The 24,434-nt window shown below is 39.0% G+C and overlaps 2 protein-coding genes across 3 annotated transcripts in view; both read right to left on the bottom strand.

The window, feature by feature from the left end:
* The window catches only part of Ca-Ma2d (Ca[2+] channel Muscle-specific alpha2/delta subunit), a 28,812-nt gene extending 9,809 nt beyond the window's left edge, over nucleotides 1-19,003 (bottom strand). For both annotated transcript variants that reach the window (XM_065232885.1, XM_065232886.1), the window contains exons 1-6: nucleotides 18,657-19,003; nucleotides 7,462-7,750; nucleotides 6,865-7,398; nucleotides 6,672-6,797; nucleotides 6,257-6,610; nucleotides 6,010-6,189 (exon numbers count right to left, since the gene is read on the bottom strand). In XM_065232885.1, coding sequence (XP_065088957.1) covers nucleotides 6,010-6,189; nucleotides 6,257-6,610; nucleotides 6,672-6,797; nucleotides 6,865-7,398; nucleotides 7,462-7,750; nucleotides 18,657-18,775 — 1,602 coding nt within the window. In that variant the 5' untranslated portion in view covers nucleotides 18,776-19,003. The remainder of the gene's footprint in view (nucleotides 1-6,009; nucleotides 6,190-6,256; nucleotides 6,611-6,671; nucleotides 6,798-6,864; nucleotides 7,399-7,461; nucleotides 7,751-18,656) is intronic.
* Nucleotides 1-24,434, bottom strand: part of LOC135710353 (uncharacterized) — a 444,976-nt gene that overhangs the window by 159,767 nt on the left and 260,775 nt on the right. The window lies entirely within an intron of this gene.

Here is a 24,434-nt window from a genome sequence, read left to right as displayed (position 1 = left end):
GTATTTTCAGAATCAGGGTGCCTTATAGAGACCAAAAATGTATGTTCAACACCATTTTGAAATACAAGATGACGGCTTCCGGTGTCCGCAAGAGTGGGAAATAATGTCAAATACTCTTCAATATGGATATTTTCGGAATCTAAATGACGTCTAGAGACCGGATATCGATGTTCGACACCATTTTTAAATCCAAAATGGCAGCTTCCGGTTTTTTTAAAGTTTTATATACTGTCAAATACCCTTTAATACCTATATTTTTCAAGGTGACGTCTTGAGACTGTTAATCCATGTCCGACGTCAACGTCTTTTTTAAATCCAAGATGACAACTTCCAGTTTCAGAAAAAAAATGGGAAATACTGTCAAATAACTTTCAATTTTTGTAGTGTTTTAATCAGGGTGGCACCTTAAGGTCGGAATCTTGGATTTCGAATTCCAAGATGGCGGCTTCCAGTTTCAGAAAAGTGGGAAAAACCGTCAAATACCCTTAAATTTGGAAATGTTCTGAATCGGCAGGGTGGCAAGTGAACCAGGAAAACCAGGAAAATGTCGGGAATTTTGTTTTACCAGGAAAAACCGGGAAAAAACCGGGAATTTTAAAGCAAACTAAGAAAATAATAATTTACAGATGCATGTCGGTTTGAAATGATGACGTGACTATTTATGTGTGATGCGTGCAAAATAATATATCTGTATATTGCCAGTTCAGAGAAAAATTACTATTTGGCGTCAAATTTGACAATCAAAAATTGACAATCGTCACTGACAGCTGCTTTTGAGATTTTCGAACACTGAACCAAAATCGTTCATTGAAGACCGAGTTGAAGACCTTGTTCGCATGACAACACATAAAATAAAATATGAAAGGAAACATTCAAAAAACAATTCAGGTGGAAGTTCGCAAGATAAATTGAAGAAATTTTGAAATATTTGAATAGGAAAATAAATTAAAACTGCTTTTTAGCGCATTGGCAAAAGAAGATCCTCCAACCAACCTATGGACTACTACACTGTTTCATTTCATGAGGACACCGTCTCCACAATTACTTAGTAGATTCTAGGGCTACATGTGGTTTCAGTATAGCCTGATTGATACAATTGATAATCCAGCGGACCGGGTCGATTGCATCAAGAGGGATCGATCTGTCTTCAACCAAGGCTTCGGTGAATGATATTTATTATCCGATGGTGTTTATGTTTGCTTCTTCTTATTTGTGAAATGTCGATGCATGCTAAGATATATGTGAATCAGCAATATTCAATACACTTTGATAATCGAGCAGAAAAGCATCAGAGCTTTCGTTGCTGCTGTCATGACATGTTCCAATTGGTGAGTTTTCACTTAAATGATTTTTCAAACATTGCAAGTTTTACGTTACACATTTTACCGAGGCTTCGGGTTCGGAGTGATAATGACATATAAATGCCAATATCGCCAATAAGGACCAATATACCCATTTAGATAAACCAGGATCAAGGCTTGGGCGGAGGTCAAGAAAATGGCCTTAAGCCGCTTGATTACAGTAGACGTTAGCTAAGTGGAAAACCTTGGACTGAAACAAATACTCAGTTAATTGATATTTATCTGTCAAAATTTAATTTCAATTTGTTGATATGAGTGCCCACTGGTCCACTGATGCATTCTAAATATTTTTTATTATCAGGTTTGAAAAATTATTTGCATTTTAGTTAACCTTTTGTTGGTGAAAAGTCGACACAACTCAGCGAACGTTGAATATAAATAATGGAATAATTATTTTACTTCTGTTTTTTTTTACAAAACCAGTTTAGTTTGCATACGAAGCATATAATTTGAAGTATTTCACTAAATACATATAAAATGTACTTAAGACACTTCTCTCATGTAGAAGCATTAAAATAAATCTGAAAAACTGATAGATTTAAAGCTTTGTTCAAAAAACCAGGATTTTTTATAGAAGAAACTAGGAAAACCAGGAAAAAACCAGGAATTTAAAATCAGAAATTCACTTGCCACCCTGAATCGGGTACATCTAGAGATTGAAATTGAATGCCTTGAAATCAAAGATGGCAGCTTCAAGTCATAGGAAAAGTTGAAAATACTAATACATCAATATGGTTATTTTCGGAATCGGGGTGATAGCAAGGGACCGGCAATTGCTGTCAAATGCCATATAGAATTCCAAGATGGCGCAATACTATCAAATGTAGACGATATGTAGTGGCCAAAAATGGATGACCGACGCAATTTGGAATCTAAGATGGCAGCCCTATATTTTTTCTAAAACTGTCAATAACCTTACAATAGATGGAAAATCGATGGCTGACGCCCTTTTTGGAATCCAGCATTTCGGCATCTACGCGTTGTCCTCGTTCCGAAAATATCCATATTGTGGGATATTTTGCAGTTTTTCTGAACTCAATGGCTGCCATCTTGGATTACAAAATGGCGTCGGACATATATTTTCGGCATCTACACGTCGTCCAGGTTCCGAAAATACCCATATTGTAGAGTATTTCACAGTTTTTCTGGATCTGAGAGCCGCCATCTTGGATTACAAAATGACGTCGGACACCGACTGTCGGCATCTACACGTCGTCCCGGTTCCGAAAATACCCATATTGTAGAGTATTTGACAGTTTTTCTGAATCTGAGAGCCGCCATCTTGGATTACAAAATGACGTCGGACACCGATTGTCGGCATCTACACACTTGGAAAAATTTAGGTGCTCTGAGACTTACATGAACGAGCGTCAATTTTGATATAAATTTGAGTCATAACAGACGCGAAATATGGCTCAATCAAACTTACTGTTCGGCGAGTAACGAACTTTTCAGTCTCGGAGCACTTAATTTTACATGACATGTTTGTTTATGTCTCATCCTTTATGTCAAAGATGGATTCCGTCACGTAATAGATTAGGTATTTCTAAGTGTGTACATGTCGTCACCGTTGCGAAATATCCATACTATAGGGTATTTGACAGTTTTTCTGAAACCATTTTCCGCCATCTTGGATTCAAAAATTGCATCAGACATTGATTTTCGGGATGTACATGTACTTGTTGCCAAAAAAAAGCCATATTTCATGACAGACTTTTTTCGTCAATAACCATGTCAACAGTTTCAGTCCATCGTACGTACGTGAAACAACTAACTCGTGCTGGAAAACGTCACGCAACAGATGTTTCGTGACCAAATGATAGAAAGACAAGAATAGAAAATGTTTCATCGAGAGACAGTCCAGTAGGTCACTCTTTCAATCACAAGTTTGTCGCATCGTGCTGTCAAGAGCACCCCACACGACAGATCGTCCATGTTTCCATCAATATTTTCATGTCAATACTTTCTACAATATTTTCGGGGGTTCATCAATACAGGGTTGCTCCTCACTAACAGTGTTGTATCCGATGGAATATTCCGAGTCAAATCACAACCACCTTGACAAAAGTTTCCGTGAAACAGGCACCATCTGCTGCTGTAGTCAAACAGAAAGGGGAAATGAGGGGAAATATTGAAACAGGAAATCAAACTTTTCTGATTTTGCGTCAATATGTTCATCAATATTTTCGTCGTCAATATTTGCATCAATAGGATTATCAATATTTTTAAGTATTGACAATATTTTTTCCCGTGTGATGCTTGCTTCAGATGAGCGTTGACTTTTTTGTTTGTCATTGTTACATAGTTTATCGTCATGAGGTTGACAATTCCCAAGCCTGGTCTTTTCATTTGCCGTGGAATATAAACGTATACATAGATACATGAATTGAATGGTGCGGCGCTATCGCAATTAGTTGAAACTGCCACAAAGTGAAGAAGAAATAATTCCTACAAAAAGTATTTGACTGCACAGTGCAGTGGTCTTCCAAGAAACAAGCCTAATGTTAACGAGCCGTAGCGATGGCACAGAGGAAAGAAATAAAGAGGGTACAGCACATAGATCTTCTTTCCTTTATTTAACGTCGGTCTCTGTTCCGCAATCTAGTGCCAATCACCGACGTACATCGATTGCCATCCATTGACGGCAATCGAATGTGCATGAAGGCAGCTTCCACACCTGCGTAGGATATCACACCCATTCAAACACACATGGGCCGAGACCAACGGCTTTACTTCCCTTCCGAAGGAAGACGTGACCAGAGATTTTTATGCCTCAAAAAAATCCCACCGACCTCGGCTGGAATTTAACCCAGACCGATTGGGATGAGAAAGAAGTTACGCTTACCACTACACCACCGGCGCCGGCCACAGCACATAATAATAAAGTATCATTCAAGGGGTGATTCAGTAGCTGCAGGTTGAATCCAGTTGGCCTACGTTTTGACGCAACTACAAGAAATGGACATAACAGAGTAAATCCACGCCAAATAGACAAATGGAAATATAGAATTTCAGATTCAGACTTCCACAAAACTTTGCATAATTGTTCACTATTGGTGCTGGAATTCGGCCATTTTGACTCACGCCTACTTTCAAATTGGCGTAATCGATATATTCCAATAAATCATAGCATAGAATATGGCTCATCTAATCAACGCCTGGCCACTTTATTGTTTGTTTCACATCCTTGATGTGCAGCAGACTTTAATAATGACAAGAAAAATGATAGATGTATCATTTTCCAGGATTCTTTCAAGTACTGGCTGTGTATGTGTAGACTAGACTAGACTAGACTAGACTAGAATATGGCTCATCTAATCGAAATAACATCTGAGGTAAAGTTGTTGAAAACGGGATTGCTTTTTCAGAAATAAAAATACACGCTGTAAAAAAATCAAAACCGTTGATCATAAAATTGAAAAACTGTTAAAAACTTCAAAAGCAAAACAGTGAATTTTTAAGATTTTTGAACTTACGTTCATTTGAAAGCTTATCAAACCTGCTATTTTTCTGATATTCGACACAATGGACACTTCAAATTTGTCGAAAATAGTAGAAAATCGTTTTAATTAAAAATGGTTGAATTCCAGGAAAAACATGCTTTATTGCCCCTACCAAACAATTATGCTAAATTTCATATAATTCAGAGCCGGTAAAGATAAATCTATTGGTGGATTGCTCATAAAAATAAATCTTCCGAAAACACTATGACTCAATGGGCTCTAAAACATTTCTAGGCTTTAATAAATAATATTATTATTTATTCAGGATTCTGATTAAAATAACACATGGGATTCCACAAATTATGCAGTTAACCCTAAAAAACGTCTAATTTCATGATCTAGAATTCAGATCTTTCAATTTGTCTGAATAAAAATTCTGGAAAATTGTGTGTGTTTGAGATTAGACAAATGTCCTTAGTTTGCTAAGCGAGGAATAAAAAATAATCAAAATCCAAATCCAAAGTCAACGGTGGTACTGACTTTTTGTAAGTCGAAAATCCAACAGTGGTAAATTTGTTCACCCCATAACAATTAAAATTCTTTAGTGGCACTGGTCCCCTAGACTACGCCGATGCCAATAAATAAACTACTTTATTTATTCATACATCAGGCGTGGCTCATTAAATAGGCGACTGAGAGATCGATCAATTTTTTTTTCACTTGGTTGAGTGGTTCGAGTAACTCTACACGGTAAGATAAAAGTAACCCAAAAGTAAGTTCTTTTCACTCATATCGGCACTTTAGTGCAGGAACCCAAAAGTAGGTAAAGCGGGTCAAAGTAGTTTTCATTTACTTGTGTGCAATTCGTATGGAATTTTCCACTAGCTTTCTACCCAAAAGTAGGTTAGTTGTACCCAAAAGTAGGTAAACATGATTATACGCAACGTTGGGTTCCCACACTTTACTACCCCTGTTGGGTGGTTTTGCTCCTCCGTTTTTGACAACATTAGAAGGAGAAAAAGAGACAAACTAGTCAAAAGTAGGTAAAAGTGAACTGGCCGTTGGGTACTTTTTTCTAACCGTGTAGATCAAATGGCTGATTGTTTGATTGTCATGGAGATAGAAGTTTTATCATTTTCATAATAAGCAAGCGTAAGATGTTGCAATTTCCAAAACAAAATGATATTGTTCAATCATATACAAACCTTATAAGGCAACGTCTGATCGTCAAGATCTTCGAGAGGAATGTCGGTTCCTGCAACGCCGAGCAGTCGAGCCGTTCGAGTTTCATTGTAGTGATTGGCCTTGCGGTCGAATGCCGGTGCTCCGACTGCAATCATCAACCTAGGAGGCTCATTATCATCTGCTTCCGATTCCAGATTCTCCTGCAAATAAAAAATCATAATCAAACAGGTATTCTACCGACACTGTCACTAATCCAAATCAAATCACCGCCGTATCCGCAAATGCATGTGTCCACGTCGGTGGATGCTCTACGCCTTGAAGCACCAGTGGTGTTGCTATTACAGTTACGTACTTTAGTACTTCCTCTTGAACTTCATCCAGGGATTGAATGTGCGAGTAGTGACCTCGGTTCAAACAGGCCATCCACTGGATTTCCCGAACCTTGGTTACCTCCCGTCCCAGCAAATACGTGAAGACCCGAACCGGTATTTTTGTACCATTTTCGAACCAATTATACTGCTCAAACACGTCTGTTGCATTGCTGGGAACTCCATCGGTGATCAGCATTATGGCTTGGTTGCACCCGCTCACCGTTTCGTTGCACCTTCGAATCTCACGATACTTAAAGAGATCAACAATCGTTAGTTTTAGAGAAGAACTTGGGTAGCGAAAGCAAACTTACATGCTGCAACAGCTCGAAAGCCTTGACGAACGCTTTTTTAACATTAGCGTAACCATCCGGTACCAGCTCTCGAACTTTCTCATTCAAGAATCGAATGTTTTCTGGAGTTGCTTGTATCAGGATGTCCTGAAAAATAATATAGCTCATTGTCAACAAAAACTGTGCAAACCTAACTTCCAATCCTGAAACTCACAGCAAAACAGTCGATCAAAGGATCCACGTCGTTTGAGTATTTGTAAATATTGATGAAATCATTATTCGAAAACGTATCTAGAACACTTTTAACAGTTAATTGAGCTATGTAGTTCCGATAGCCGGTCATTGAGCCGGAATTGTCTAGCAGGATCACGATATCCTTCGAACAGGTCGCCGTTTCAATGTACCACGAGCGCTTCCGACAGTCAAAGGTGTCGACCTGTTCACGATCCCACTCCAGCGCTGGATAATGCCTCAGAATACCCGTGTAAGATCCAAAGTACTGCCACGAAAGTGCCGGATCAGAATTGTAGTTCTGCTCAAACACGTCGTCCAATGCTTCGGACCACTGCAATGCTTCCATCACCCACGGATATCGATCGTACACGTTCTGTGGTACGTGTACCGAGCTGTATGATGTGTTCACCGAGATGTTGAAGAAGTGAGTATCTGAATTCAGCGACATATTCCGATACATCCAGATGTTGTCCTCCAAGGTCGATGGTATATCAGGCTCCGGTCGACCATCAATCTGAAATTGTGAAATATGTATTCCACCCGGAAAAAAGATCGCAAAGATCTTTGTGTAACTCACATTCGAATACTTGCTGGAGTAGTAGGTGAAATTGTCCGCGATGGTTTCGTTAAATTCAAACTCCTCGGACAACTGTTCGGCCATGTTGATGATGCACTTGATGGCGTCCATCTTGCGGATCAACATTCGACCCACGTTGTCCACAATGGACTTAATCAAACTGGTACCATCCTTGTGCTCGACGCGAGCATTGTAAGCTTTGTATTTCTGTGTGATTTCGCTCGCCTTTGTCATCGTTTGGGCCAGATCCCACAGTTCTTCCCCGAAGTTGTCGCCCCATTTTTCCATTCTGAAAGTAAGATGAAAAAACCGGGACTAAATCATTGTGTTTATAGATCTGCTTGGTAATAATGCCTGTTTGCACTCGTATTAAGCTAGTTGCGTAAATTCGTGGATGGTGGAAGTCATAAACCTTTCTATGAGATTAGTGCCACCTCAATCCGCTACCATATAGACCAGTGGTTTTAAACCAGGAGGGCGGGGTGTATTACGGTTTGGAAATTAGATCATGTTACTAAGTTTTTAGTAGGAAATGTTGATCAAATTGTTAATGGTATGTTGGATTCAGACCAACAGTATTCCCTTCTGCGATAACGAATATATTATGTAGCTTCGTCAGCAATCTAGTGTTCTACAAATCTCCCTCTAGTGAATCAATCTTCTGCCATTTCTTGCTATTAATTTGTAACGTTCCGTTCTGTTCCTTAAAGCAAACGGCATAAGCGCCACCTTCCCAAAAGAAGGACCGTTAACTCCGTTATAAATACCCGGCATGAGACTACGCCTTCAGGGCAGGCCAAACAGTCATCTCAGAACTGATGTTTCACTTGAACCCAACCGATACGAGCAAACTAACCAAAATATTGTAAAGGGACGGTAATCTTAAGGCAAACGAACTCCAAAATTGAATGGTAGGAAATTGTCTCATCTAAAAGAACAAACAACTCCGACAATGTTTAGCATTTGACGACCACGATCTGGTAAAGTCAAAACTTAACTCGAAATATTAAAAAGATTCAAAACATTTATTCGCAACAAAAGATATCAATCAAAAAGTTGAATTTAAGGAGTTGCACAAAGGCCTAATATTCAAAATTTATTCAAAGTTCGAATCCAAATTTTATTGATCAGGGCAAACCTAGCTTTTGAATTTAGCTAATTCAGCTACACATGTCCTAAGGACTTTGACAAACAAGGACCAATAACTTCTGACCTTATTCTTCCAGGCGTTGGTCCAACGGCGGGTGTTCTCGGGCGTCTTTCCAGCGTTGGAAGATGTTCCTCGACAAACAGGCAGGCTTCAGGCAGCGAAATCGGTTTGCACGTGAAAGACCAACTCGTGCGTGTGCGATAATCGTCGGAGTATATGCGTCCCCGGAATTTGGTGAAGTCAGAGCTTTTTATTGCGTCGCTCGGCGCCACACGACTTGACGAAACGAGTAGTAACGGTGTCGCAAAGAAACTCACCACTGTCTAACGATCGGATTTTGATCGTCGGAGAACCGATTGCGGACGGTTGGCGAGCACGCTATGGACGGTGGGAAATTCCACCCCTATATAAGCTGTCCACGTTGATTAGTAGTAGTAAAATTATGTTAATTTCTGTTCATTATGGTAGTAAATTGGTTTATCATTTCAATTACCCTCCCCTTGGCTAGTTTTTGCACCTTGCTATTGGTGGGCGGGCTTAATTTCATGCTAGTGGAGTGTTGGAGACGGTAGGTTTATGGTCGGCGTTGCTGGCTCATGCCGCGATAGAATGGCGTCATGGGCAGGCAATGGGGATTACTAAGCTTCCCCTCTCTGATAAACCACTGCATGAGAGAACCAAAGATCTAGTCTAGCAGTGATAGTATCACACTTGTTACTCCTTTAATTGAGAGCCGCGTCGTAGTACGCTTACGTATAGGCACTGACGTTGGGTGTGATACTGGCGGGTTTTGCCGCAAATCACTCTTATTTTATTTATTTTTACGCAGATAGATTCATGTGGGTTTGCAAGGGAATTATACTATTGAAATATTTCAGAAAGTGCCCAACAGTGCTCCTTCTATTGGCGTGACAAGCTTTCATTCTTCTTTTCATTGAAGTATTACTCAGGAAACAATGTTAAACTTCATTTTTGTAGATGGTATTGTAACTAATCTTATATGTGCTTCATTTTGATTTGGGATAAGTGTTTGAACTATGGCTCGGGATTTCCACTGTGGTGTGCTTCTATTGTGACATCCCCTTATGTATTTTTGTGGTGCCACATAGTGGAAACGTGAGAGCGTAATTGGAACATTTACCCTATACAATATACAATTTAAAATTAGTTTGGAAACTAACTTCAAAGTGAAGCATTTTAGTCACTTGAAGGTGTCATCTGGGACGAACAAAGATATAATTAATATATGTCAAAGACAGAAGTACTTGAAACACGTTAAATTGTAGTTTAAAAGCATGGGTTATGATTGTGTAGGTAGATTAGAGATTTTAGTTATTTATTAAATAAACTTCAATTAGAGAATTCAGAAAGTTAAATAACATAAGAGATAGGACGCGGGGGGTCCGCTTAGGGAGGCGACTAGCCTATGAAGTTGTATAATAAATCTTCCTTTTTAGTGTATTTGTTAATTACAGACAATGTCAATAGCGAAAGTCATATCTTCAACCAGGCGCTTACGAACAAGTGAAGTTTTAGGAAAGATGTGTTAAATATGTTGATAGGTTTGAAATAAGAATTAGGATTGTTGTGCTTTAGTTTTCGATAATGTATGATGTGTCAACAAAGCCCTTTTGAGCAAATTTTCAAACATCAAATTGATTGAGTGATTTATTGAAAGACATTGCGTTGCGAAAATTGACAAGTCATACATCTAACATAGTAGTAGTAGCAGTGTCGCATAATCTTATCACAATTGCGGCAAATAGTGCTGGAGGGGCCGGCAGGGCTGAATACGGATCAAAACTAACATAACTACTAACACTAAAATGATCCCGGAACTAACACTTATCCATTGCACTTTTAGTTATATATTAGTTTTATTTTTCTACTAAGTCATCTATGCTTCTTTCTATTGTTTGGATCAAGTACAACTAATACTAATCTACCTTTATTTATGTTTTACTCCCTTTTAACCCATTATCTTTATGAATGGCGAATCATATGACGTGAGACACGTACAAGCTGGAACTCAAAGAATTACTTCGAACAGGATATCAAACAAATTCAGGACCAATCCAAAAACCAACAAGGCATCGGGGCGTTATATACTCGGAGAGGTATTTGATAAATAATCAAAAAGTGGTAAGTTAAAATCATAGTGGAGCCAAGGATCATGAGAGGTAATTGTCAATAATTCATTAATTAGTAGAAATCTCGATAACTTTTTCAAGGGAGCGTATCGGCTTTTGTAGGCGCGTTTGGTCGTCGATTTGGCGTAGCTGGTGGCTCGCCCGCGCGTGCTGGCACTATCATCAGATAGGGGAAATTTTCCTCTACCTGCTGGTGGTGTTGATAAGCGTGTGCGAGCTACCGGTTGCGCCGGATCGACGATCGAATGCATTGTTTGCAGGAGCTGGTGCTTCCCTTTGAAAAAGTAATCGAGAAATAACCATATTATTCTGTAATTGATATTACTATTTTTATATATCAATGAAATTAGTCATGACAGAGTAACAGAACGAGTTTAAAAACAGATGGGGAAGGACAATAGACACAAGTTGACACAATAAACAAGACAAGTGGGGGTTAATACACAAGACAAAATGACAAAATAAGTGACGACAGAAGACAAGACTGGGACAAAAATAAACCTTTTAAAAAAACAAGAATGCGCAATTATATTATCAAAACTATTTGGAACAGCACAAAAACAACAGTGACCAAACAGGCACCATAGCCTAGGAACGTCTGTGTGTTGATTAAAATAGAGGGTCATAGAAGCAAAATTTATCAATAAAAGGGGTTCAGTGTAGAGTTTTAGCAAGTGCTGCCACTGGATCACTACAAAAAAAAATGATTTATCATTTCAATTGATTAGCCAGCCTGGCTCTTCATCTTTGTTTAATTTGATATTCTAATTTAATATTTGCGTTTTTCAACTAGTTTACATAATATCCCTTAGGGGATGTTTTTTTTTAATTGAAAAAAGTGATAACCTACCTAACTACGAGTATAACTTAACCTAACGTGCTAGATCACATATGATCTGATGATTTGATCTCAGACAGGTGTCTCTGAACCTTTCCAGGATGAATACTCCCCGTTCTTCTAATGTTTGAATTCCAGGTGGATCTCAGAATTTCTAGTCCGCGGGGGACTGTTTAGGACCATCCTAAGGATCTTGTTCTGGATCCTTTGGAGTTTAAGGTGATGGCATTTTGCTCAACTCTCCCAGATTGGCATACCGTACTCGATTACAGGAAGGATGATTTGTTCGTAGACAGCAAGCTTATTTTTCAGGGACAGGGTTGACTTCCTGTTGATAAGTGGATACAACGATCTTATCAAGATGTTGCACTTGGTTTTTGTTTTGTCAACGTGCTCCCTGAAAAGAAGCTTGCTGTCTAGTGTTATCCCCAGGTACACGACCTCTTTGGACCATTCCACCACTGTGCCGTTCAGGCAGACCTTGTTATTCTCCGAAGGAACAAGACTAGGAGATTTAGAGTGTGGAAAGATAATGACCTGGGTCTTTGCCGCGTTGATAGGGATCTTCCAGCTGTTGAAATATTCAGACAGGACGTCCAGGCCTCTCTGAAGTTTGGCAGTCAGAGCTCCGATGACCCTACCCTTGTAGACGGTGGATGTGTCATCTGCGAACATAGTCAACGATCCACCATCAGGGAGAGTCGGCATATCGGAGGTGAACAGGTTGAATAGGATGGGGCCAAGGATGCTTCCTTGTGGAACCCCGGCACCGATGTTGAAAGCATCCGATGTGATGCCATTCAGAGAGACTCAGAACGTCCTGTCTGATAGATAGTTGTTTATGATCTTCACTAGGAAGATTGGAAGACCGTACTGCTGCAATTTGAACACCAGGCCATCATGCCAGACATTGTCGAACGCTTTTTCAACGTCCAACAACGCCATGGCAGATGTTTTCGAAACAGACTTGTTCCGTCTGAGAATGTTTGTTACTCGAGTCAGCTGGTGGACGGTCGAACGACCTTTCCGAAAACCAAACTGTTCCTCGAGTAACAAATTGTTTTCATCGGCAGATGTTAGGAGCCGGTGGTACAGTGCTCTTTCGTTGATTGGGCCTGACGTGCCTGATTTACTGTTAGCCGTTATCAAATTCCAATTTGTTTCAAAAACTTCTATTACTTACAAACTTTCGAATTTAGTTAATTTGAATCACTTTTCCAATTTTGGAATTCTCTTTTTCTTAAAATGTTCTCAGCGAAACTAATCTTGTGAACGTAATACAGTATTCCACCAGAATTTTTTTTTCCAAAATTGGCAGTATTAGGCCTTTGTGCAGCTCCTCAAATTCAACTTTTTGATTGATATCTTTTGTTGCGAATAAATGTTTTGAATGTTTTTTAATATTTCGAGTTTAGTTTTTACTTAACCAGATCGTGGCCGTCAAATGCTGAACATTGTCGGAGTTTTTTGGTCTTTTAGCGTTCCACCGTAGATGCTACGTTACACCTTCCGTTCGAAAACACCACCTCCTCCACGAGCATAGTCCAGGTCTCGTGGCCGTAGAGAACCACCGGTCTAATCAACGTCTTGTAGATAGTTAGCTTCGTGCGGCGGCGAATTTTATTCAACCGGAGCGTCCTCCGGAGTCCAAAGTACGATTGCTATAATGCGTCTTTGAATTTCTCTGCTGGTATCATTTTCGGCGGTCACCAGTGAACCCAAATACACGAACTCATCGATCACCTCGATTTTGTCACCGTCAATCTGAACTCGGGGTGGGAGGCTAGCATTGTTTTTCTTAGAACCTCTTCCTCTCATGTATTTTGCCTTCAATGCGTTGATTGCAAATCCAATCCGCCTAGCTTCACCCTTCAGTCTGATGTTCGTTTCCGCCATCGTCTCAAAGTACCGTGCCATGCCAGCTCTTCTGATAACACCTTCTAACGCGATGTTGAATAGCAAACACGAAAGTCCATCACCTTGCCGTAACCCCCTTCGAGATTCAAAGGGACTCGAGAGTGTCCCCGATACTCGAACAACGCACATCACTTGATCCATCGTCGCCTTCAATCGCATCAGTTTATCCGGAAATCCGTACTCGTGCATAATCTGCCATAGCTGATCTCAATCGATTGTGTCGTATGCGGATTTGAAATCGATGAACAAATGATGTGTGGACACGTTGTATACGCGGCATTTCTGCAGAACTTGAATCGTGAAAATTTGGCATTGCCCCACGAAGTCTCTTGCAAATGGTGACAGGCGGCGGCATAGAATTTGCGAGAGTACCTTGTAGGCGGCGCTCAGCAGTGTGATCGCGCGGTAGTTGCAGCAATCCAACAAAGTTATTGCATTTGCACCAAATTAGACTGCCGCCCTAAAAAAATTCCCTCAGAATACTTTTACTCAGACCAGTAAAAATATAAATGGACGATTTTGAATGTAAAACAGAACTACATTTTACTATACAAGATCATATGGTCGGCGTTAAGCCAGAAGGGACTAAGTAGCAAAATAAAAACAAAAAATGAAATAATGATATCATAAGATCAAGAATTCCCTCAGCTACATTTCACTTTTACAACCAGATTTGAAAAATTAGAGTAGCAAGAAAAAACGGTCAAATGATTTGTCCCATTAAATAAGACACAATATTGAACAGCCAATTCGTTTTTCTCGAAATCAAAAAAGATGTCACAGTTTGGTCTGACTTGACCGATCATATCAACACGCTAGTAATGATAGAACTCTGAAGAATAATATTTGTATTTTGTCTGGCTTGAGTGAATACTATTTGAAGGGATTATTTTTAACGCAGAAGTGTACTTTGCTGCAAAAACGTTAGTGGTGACTTCTCATTACATACACACAAGTCTACACTTAAAAATTAACCAGGTTTAACATGTTGTAAATTTGTTCTGTTATGCTCAATTGAGCTGAAATTTTGACTCATAACTTGTTTTTCCATTGACCTATCAGCTATCCACAAATTTTAATTTTATTGTCACCTTCCATTAAAAATTTGGTATTTCAACATATTTGTAGTTTTGCGTCAAAATTTCAGCTCAATTTATCATAACCGAACACATTTACAACATGTTAAACTTGGCTAGTTTGTATGAAAACGACCTTTGTCCGATCACCACTGTATACGTAGGTACAAAATGCTGGATTAAGGTTAAGGTGATACTCTAAGGAAGCCTTAGCGTGAAACTTTAAAGGCACAAATGTCAGCTTCCACAAAACATACAAATTTGAAATTGCTACTCCTTTTTTGCTGTGCTACTACAAACAGAGAGCAATTTCAAATTTGTATGTTTTGTGGAAGCTGACATTTGTACCTTTGAAGTTTCACGCTAAGGCTTCCTTAGAGTATCACCTTAATGTAATAAATTTAGGAAAAAGTTGTGTCATATCTCGCAACACTTTTCAAATCGACCAATGTAACAAATGTAAACAAATCGAGTTAAGCGATACAAACTATTGCTCTTCTATCATTGTATGTGATTCAAAAACATCCATCCAAATTTACTTTCATTTATTTAAGATAATCATTGATCAAAAATTGTCCAATGTACAGTTTGAAATGATGGGTACATGATTGTTACTTCGGTCATTCGGGCTGCCTAACATGATTGGTGCTCATTTTCCAAAGGCGGGGCCAATCTAAAGTTAGGTACTATACTCTGGAATCTGTGAAAGGGAATCTAGTATCATGTAGATAAACCGTCCAATGTAACACTCATTGATAATGTCATTGAGAAAAATCGTCCAATTTAACATGTCCGATGTACAACTCGACTTGTCAAAACGTTCTATGTGGTTTTTTCTATGTTGTAGCATGAAATTCAAAGTAAAATTGTGATTTTACCGTTTCTTCTGAATTTTCAACGTTATTATACACTGATTACATTAAAAATAGTATTGCAAAATTTATTGTTTTTAAACAGTTAAAATAATAATCTGTCGAACTTCAACTTCGATTTTCTCAAAATGGTGGATATGTTACATTGGTCTATTTGAAAAGTGACGCGAGATATCTCTATTACGGATTGTTGCTAAGCTTCTTGCTTCAGGAATTGTATTGAATACCTGTCAATCAACAAAACTTACTACGGCAGCATCTGAATTCTTCAGATGTGTTAGTGCTCACAGGATAGTTCATACTAGCCATCATGATGCTGAATTGAAACAATCACTTTGCGACAACAGATTTCCAAAAAGTCCTAGTGTTAGTACCGTGCACCATCGGTTAAATTGAAAGAAAGCATATTAACGAGCAAATAAACCACAACTTGATTGTACATTTCGCTTACCAAAGCCACATCTCTTCCTTCGTTCGTTATGAATAGGCTATTTTTCAAGTTAATCCTTTAATCAACGAAAATTGCCGCTAGATAAACTTTGTTGGTCATAGTCATCTGACACCTCTTCTCCATGTTCGAATCGAGTGTAGTTGCCAGGTCGCTTTCCATCGTTTTCAAAACAAAACAACACTTTTCCCACATCAAGAGCACGAGTTGGTCTTCCAGTTGAGTTTGTTATATCGATGTCGCATTGAGACGTCGCTTAGCGTTATATTTTATAACGCAAACACGCGTTATAGAACCTTATAATGGTATATTAAATGCCACCTAAATGTATACTCCCATTGATGATTCGCTATGAAAGTTTGACAGATAAAATGAGGGGTTCGTGGATATTTCTATCTTTCGAGGCGTGCATCGATTAGCTTGGGACCGAAGATATTACTAGAGCTGAGCCAAAAAGTTGACCACGTTTCTTCGGGACCTGCTGGTCTTAGAGTTACCTCTATGGTTTTATCATGTATAAGGCATTACACCTACTCTAGAAAAAGAAAACATCATCAGAGTGGCAAACATGCTGACGACATTAAACTTTTTTTGGAAATAAAAGATGCCGAAGACATTAACACATTCAACAACGAAACACAAATATTCCATACTTGGTGTCACAAAAGCCTTCTACAGTTAAATGTAAAAAATGTAACTCAATTACCTTCAGTAGAAAACGAAACATACCTGATATAACAATTACTTTAGGAAACCATAACATAGAAAAGTGCGATGCATTGCTTCGCACATCTCGTTTGGGAACTTTTATTCCAATTCCGTTCGCGATTGTTTTTTTTTTAAATAAACTTTCCAACACTGATCAGCTATCCATACAAAATAATCAGTTGCAAACTTCGTCAAGAAACAAAGTTTGTCAATTAATTCATGAGCATAAATTCACTAGCTAACTGCTCAAAATACAGTTTAACCGTGTGAAATACAGTGTCTCTTAAATTATGTAAGTGTAGTTGCATGTTTGATGTATCTACCCGCATAAACAATAACCATAAGAAGCGCCTAACCACCAATTCGGGATATCATCCCAACTGTATGTGGTATGGTCGTACCATATATGCTATCGTTAGTGTATGGTACCAATTTATTAGGGTAGGCATCTGGCCTGATCTTAAACTGAGGGATTGTTGTCAGCGCAGGAGTCTAGGCATAGAAATTAACCATAACAAGTGCCTAAGCAGCTATTCCGGATATCATCCCTACTTTTTTGCTCCATTTCTTACACTCAAAAAATACCACACGTTTGATCGAAGTGTTTAAACACTTGATTTTTTAAATGCACAATCACATTTACTTTAAGTGTATTGCACCTTGGTTCAATGTGTTATACACGTTAATTTCTCGTTTTTTGAAATGTTGAAAATCTTTCACTACACACTTAGAAAAATTGATGTAAATTTAGGTGCTCTGACACTGAAATATACGAGCGTCAATTTTGACATAAAATTGAGTCATAATAGATGCGAAATTCTGCTCAATCAAACGTACTTTCGAACATGTCAGTCTCAGAGCACTTAATGTTACATGACATGTTTGTTTACGTCTCATCCTTTAGGTCAATGATGGATTCCGTCATGTGTAAGATTAGGTATTTCTAAGTGTGTATCTATTCAAGTGTATTGCACATTGAATCACACTACTGTTCAAAACAGATGGATTTAAAGTGTTTTGCGTTTCAATACGATGTGAATTGCTTGCTCACAAAGGTAAACATCGAACACAAGAGTTGTGACTTTATCCTATCAACCCGCCTCTTACATGAGAACAACCGTGGCACAGTGAGATCGAACGAAGACTCCGGCAGCAGCACACCCCATGATCGAATCCCAAATCAGACCCATTAAAAAAATATGTGAGAGCTCTGGCCTCTGGAGGTTTTGTTTATATTTTTGTCAATATATATTTATATATTTTTATAGTCGGTAAAGTAGAAGTCGATAAAGTAGAATATTGTAGAATATTGAACTATGATGTGCAAAGCTATTGATATCACCATATGAGGCACATAGAATCCAAGTGTTTCACAATTCAAATCCATAGTGTTTAGGCATGGTTCATAGCATAAGATTCACACTTGAAATGGATGTGTTTCACAATAAGCGCAAAATTAAGTGTGAGACACATGATGATGACCTGTTGAATTTTTTGAAGAAATATCGATAGAATATAATTAAATTTCATCTTATTAAAAAAATATTAAAGACGATATCCAAAAATGCCAATCAAATCTAAAATATGATGTTTGTCAACAAAACATCACCATTGACCGGCATCGAAACTGTTTACAAACACGTTATTTTACGGACACGCTTGCGCGTTTAATCCCCAACCATATGACTCTTGTTATGATTACATCAGTCAGCCTGTCGAAAGAAAACATGTTTACCAACAAACCCCCATGCGCGTCCAAAACAAAGCGGAAAAACATCTCGTCATCTCACGAAGCCGGCACGCGCAACACGTTGTTTGCGTGACATGGGAGAAAACCCGACGAGAAGCGAGCGTGGAAATTCTCACGCGTCTGAAAATAGATTTTCGTTTCGTTAAGTTTTCATTTTCATCTTGGTGGCACTTTTCCCCTAATGACAGCTGTCAAAATGGTTACGAATTTAGATTTTTGCCTGGGAAAAATCCATTGAATTAAATTTTTCACCTATCTGAACCTGAAAATCATCCATTTAACTTACATTTCAGTCTGTACAGTTGCATCTGCGCTTTGGTCCGGCAATTTTATCCATAAAAGGAATACAGCGACGCCCAGCATGAGCACTCGCTTGGTGCTCATTTTTCCTACTTTAGCACTCATTTTCACCTATAAATCATGCGCTATTGCTAATAATATTATCTAATGCACATAGTTTAGCTGGAAAAGTCGGAATTCCCACGTGGGAAATGGCCGAAAAGTCGCGAAATTTCACTTGCTACCATTCGATGACCACCGTTGGATGAAATGGATGGGCCCTGGGATGAAGAGATGATGAAAAAAATTTCCTAGCGACGATGAAATGAACTATGACTTCCGTACGCGTCCGCGGTTTGATCGAGACTGAGCATGGTGAGAAAAGCTATTTTCGGGTACACACATGGTGAGAATTTTCCGCAGCGACGCGACAAAAGCAGTGTTGTTTTGGTTCAGTTTTCCACCGCGGCGAGTCCATGCTTCGTTCAATGTGCGTTTTGGACGAACGATTGACGAAGAATTTTCCAGGAAAATGTACTGCGCTGCATTCAAATGTTCGTGACCACGAGTAAGTTTCAGCCTTCGACATCTAATTAAGCTGATTATTTTTGCCTCGTTAGTAAGGAAGTGACACAATGTGCTGTAAAATGGAAAGTGAGACTGATAAATTCAAAATCTTCTATTTTTTCAGTATGATTTAGTACAATTTGGATGATTATTTTATTTGCTACCGTAAATTGAGTTGATTATTTTATTTGCTACCGTAATGGCTCGAAATCCAGACACTGAGCCCACGAAACCGGACACTTTTAATAGTTCATTATCACTTCCTACGAATGCTGAGATTTTTCATTGTCATTGAAATACTTTCGCGCGACATTGAGCTCAAATGAGTGACTTGAGTAGAATTTTGAATATCGACGTTTATTGTCGATATTTTGCTGCACTGCTTTCTACTATGCTCAAAATAGCACATACAGTTAATGATGGTATCGTTCAGAATTATCTCACATAGTTATTATGCAGCGAAAATGTTTGATACGAAAAGAAATGACCGGAATAACTATCTTTTTGGTGTTCGATGCATTACGGTAATTGGATGACATTCCAGCTAATAAACCGTTATCCATCAGACAATGGTGTCATAAAAATTATGACATTAATGTGGTGGACAGCAGCTGGTTCACTTGAAATCCGGAGCCAATCTGGAAATATTCCGTTATCCACTGGGGTCCCGTCAGTGCTGGATGTTGGAAAAGTCATTTATTTCTAATATCTTGCATTTAAAAAAGCTTCATTTTTATAAAACATGAGCACTCAAATTCCTGCTTTTTTGTTGCACTTCATAAAAAATATTACAAAATTATTCAATTGGTTTTATGAAAAAATCACTATTTTTTCTTGAAATCCCCATCTATATTTTTTGAAAATCTGCTGCCCAACTTCAGCATGCCTTCTATAATAAAAAAAATGTAGTTTACTCGCCAGAGCACGGATCACTCGACCCTTATAGGTGATGGAGGTGTTATCTGCGAACATTGACAGGATACCACCACCCGGCAGGGTAGGAACGTCTGACGTGCAAAATGTTGAATAGGATAAGCCCAAGCAGGCTACCCTGAGGGACCCCTGCATCAACGTTGAACGTTTCAGAGGGGACATTGTTCAAGTAGACCTCCCAAGTAACAATTCTAGATAGAGCTGGAATTAAGGCCTAACAGCTTTTGTAAACAATGACTTCTCTTGATGATTTCTTGAAATTCAAGGCTCGCCCACGCATAGCAACATCCTTATCGGGTAGGGAAAGACTTTCCCTATGCGATGGTTATATTGGTCTGCGTGGGCGTGCCTTTAATTCCTAGAAATCATCGATGGAAGTCATTGTTTATAAAAGCTATTACGCCCTAATTCCAGCTCTTTCTAGAATTGTGGTTTTATGAGGGTTTTGTAGAACATGATTTAGACTTGTAGAATGCTTCAAAACCTCGATAAAACTTGCAATGTTACTTGGGCTGGAATGATCTGCCCGACAAGTAGTTTATGATAATCTTCACGAGGTAGATCGGAAAGTTGTATCGGTGCAGTTTGTACACTAGGCCGTCATGCCAGACATTGTCGAACGCCTTCTCGACGTCCAACAATGCCATGGCAGATGTATTGGAAACGGACTTGTTCCGTTTGATGATGTTAGTAACCCGTGCGAGTTGGTGGATGGTAGAGTGGCCTTTCCTAAACCCGAATTGCTCTTTGAGAAAGATGTTATTATCATTTGAAAACACCAGCAGACAGCTGAGTATGAACTTTTCGAATAGCTTCGAGATGGAGGACAAGAGGCTAATGGGACGATATGTTTTGGCACTGGTAAGGTCTTTTCCAGGCTTGTGGATTGGAATGACTTTGGCTAACTTCCAGCATGCAGGGAAGGAGCCAAGCACCAAACACTTATTGAAGACCGCTGGAAGGTGCTCGAAGAAGTCAACTCCATCGATACCAGCGACACTCATGTTCTTAGTTGATTTAATCGCTTCTATCACCTCATCAGCCGATATTCTATTTTGCGTCAGGGACAACTATGGGGGTGTTAGTAACTCAAGACAGTGTCTCCGAAACTGCAGACTCGTGGGGACTCACCATGCCTTGGCCAAGGTTATGTGAATTCACAAAGTGTTGACCAAGAGCATTGGGATTTTCAACTGGGGTTATGAGCAAGCTTGGATCCGAATTCTGATTATGAGAGAAAAGTGGAGGGATGGGTCTCGGACTATTCTATTGAGGCTACTTATTTTTGAGTTGAAAATCACTCAGTCCAGCCAAAAGGGAACCCCTTAAAAAAAGAGCCATAATTCCATACAATAGAATTTATTGTATTTACAATAAATCTTACTGTCCACAACGATAAAATAACCATAGATTTTTTTTAACCGCAACAGAACCTATGGTAAATGGTGCAATCTACAACTTCAAAGTGCGCCATTTTGAACCTACACAAATATGAATTTTAATAGTGATTCATTCACGTAAACTTGTATTTCATTTCACGCAACCGCGCAAATTGTAAACAATGTTTTTTTACAACAATGGGCTTTTGCTTACAATATTTGCTACATTGCATGAAATGTCTTAGAACTTAACATGATATGTATATTGTAAACTTATATGATATGTGACGCTCCATTTATGTGCATCATACTCAACAAAAATTTACACTACTTTTTCGAACTGTGTAATAAACATTAATATCGTTTTCCCTGAATCTGGGTAGATCCCACTCATCGGAGCAAAACCAGTTTACTAATTTTTTGACAACTCCATGCAAAAATGAGTGCGGTCTACCCAGTCACTGAGTAGGCTCAAATTAGCGTGTACAAAGTAAGCATTTTCGAGGGAGACTGGGACTATATATATATATATATATATATATATATATATATATATATATATAAGTTAAGCACGGAACCACCCCAGCACCAGCTGTCGAGTCACCAGTCCCGAGAAGTCCAGCGTACACCAGCACCGAGACAGCCCAGTCAGCAACATCGAAGCGATGCACCATCAGGAACGTGGAGGCATCGGATGACATCAACGAGACCCATGCGACCGGACGAACGTCGTTGCTAGGTGCACGCTCAGGAGTTTTAGGGACAAGGCAAAGGTAGTAGGTTCCGATGCATATGGCAATAAATCATTATTAGTTTAACCACGAACGTGGACGGTAGTCAATTAGTTTCTTTTTAAAAACGTATCGAAATCCCATGAGGATTTAAGTTATATATATATATATATATATGTATATATACACTCAGGTCTTTTTTACACGGGGGTTACGTACCGTGTAAAAAAAACCGTGTAAAATAAAACCTACGAGATTTTGATTTTTCGAATGCTTAAATGTTTTTAAAAAATCGGATTTTGATGCCATTTGTAATGAAAGCATGATATGGTCCATACAGACATATTTAAAAAATTTCTGTATTTACACCAAAAATTGTGATTTTTTTTAAGTATGCCATTCGATTACCTACAGCTTGAAACGGATAATGTGATTGGAAGCAAGTCGATAGGTTGTATCGTTGTCGAGAAATCGTTATAAACGTACCGTGTAAATCGTGGAAAACCGTGTAAAAAAACCGTTTAAAAAAAACCGCGTAAAAATAACCGTGTAAAAAAAGACTTCAGTGTATATATATCCATTAAATGAGTAAAAAAGTTCCCATTTATCAGTATTTTTACTCACAAATGAAAACATTACACTGGAGTTGCTTTTTTCACGCGGGATACGTGCCCCTACAAAAAAACGCGTAAATTAAAAAATCTACGAAAAAAATACCGCGTAAATTCCGAAATCCGCGTAAAACAACCATGTAAAAAACCGTGCAAAAAACGCGTAAAACCCGACTTCAGTGTACTTATTATTGTAGTTGTAATTACTCATAAATGGGTAAAATTTTACTCATTTAATAGGTAGTCCCAATTTCCCTCGAAAATGCTTACTTTGTAGTCATTATTGGGTATTTTGCAGTTACCGTGTACTGTATTACGTAAAAACCCATTAATGGTTAAAAAATAGCTATTTTCAAACCATGCATGGTAGCGTAGCAGTTGTACAGTGGAAGCGTGATTACCTCTCACCCCAGCAGGCCTGCGTTCAATCCCAGTCGGTGCCGCCGGGATGTTCTGTGGCATAACATCTCTGATCCCGCCTTCCTTTGGGTTTAATGGGATTAATGGGTTTTTGCGAAACACCGTTTAGTGAAAGTGAATCATTTTGAATATTGTTTACAAACACTTTCCTAAGCAAACCTCACGCGATGTTTGTTTATTCGAAGTGCCACCTTTCCAGCAAAATTTTGAAGCTTGCGAGCTGCTGGATAGCTGTAAACATTTTGGCGCATTGCTATCGCCTGGATTCTACCGTTGTATCAACAATCAATACGAAACTAACGATTTTAAATTGGCTCACCACTTTAGTAGCCTATTGGTCCCAAGCAAACGATTAACGTACCCTATTCTAGTCGAAATTCTAGTACTACGCAATGTTTGTTTTGATTCGCTATGAAAGTTTGACAGATAAAATGAGGGGTTATTGGTTTTTCCTATGTTTCGAGGGGTGAATCGACTAGCTTGGGACCGAAGAGAGTACCAGAGCTGAGCCAAAAAGTTGAGCACGTTATTTCGGGACCTTCTAGTCTTAGAGTTACCTCTATGGTTGTATTGCGCTTTCACCGTCTAGCTTACCTGCTCTGTTGTTGCATACTACTCTTCTTCTTCTTTTCCTTTATTTAACGTCGGTCTCTGTTCCGCAATCTAGTGCCAATCACCGACGGACATCGATTGCCATCCATTGACGGCAACCGAATGTGCAGGAAGGCAGCTTCCACACCTGCGTGAAAAATCAGAAAATCTCACCGACCTCGGCTGGGATTAAACCCAGACCCATTGGGGTGTTAGAAAGCAGTCACGCTTACCACTACACCACCGGCTCCGGCGCATATTAATCTTGGCGCATTACTTTTAACCGTGTAGTAGCGCTGCTTCGGCAATCGCATCAAATCCTGAGAAGTACTTCAATCCTCAAAATGACTTCTACTTGCCACTCCTGTGCCACTGATGCCGCTGACGATTTCATGCAGCGGCTTCTGCAAAGCGGAATTTCACCTCAAATGTGTCAATATCACTTCAGCTGTTAAAGATGAGATGAAAATAAACTCGCTTTGATCAATTACAGTGCACTTACACTAAAAACATCATCTCGTACTGCGAATGCCACTGAGTCTTTGCGAAGCCG

This window comes from Ochlerotatus camptorhynchus, unplaced genomic scaffold, assembly GCF_037179485.1.
Source record: "Ochlerotatus camptorhynchus isolate MF236.1 unplaced genomic scaffold, CSIRO-AGI_Acam_v1.1 ptg000379l, whole genome shotgun sequence".
Taxonomy (NCBI): Eukaryota; Metazoa; Arthropoda; class Insecta; order Diptera; family Culicidae; genus Ochlerotatus; species Ochlerotatus camptorhynchus.
Note: the sequence above shows the minus strand (reverse complement) of the source record. Positions and strands in the feature narration are given on the sequence as shown.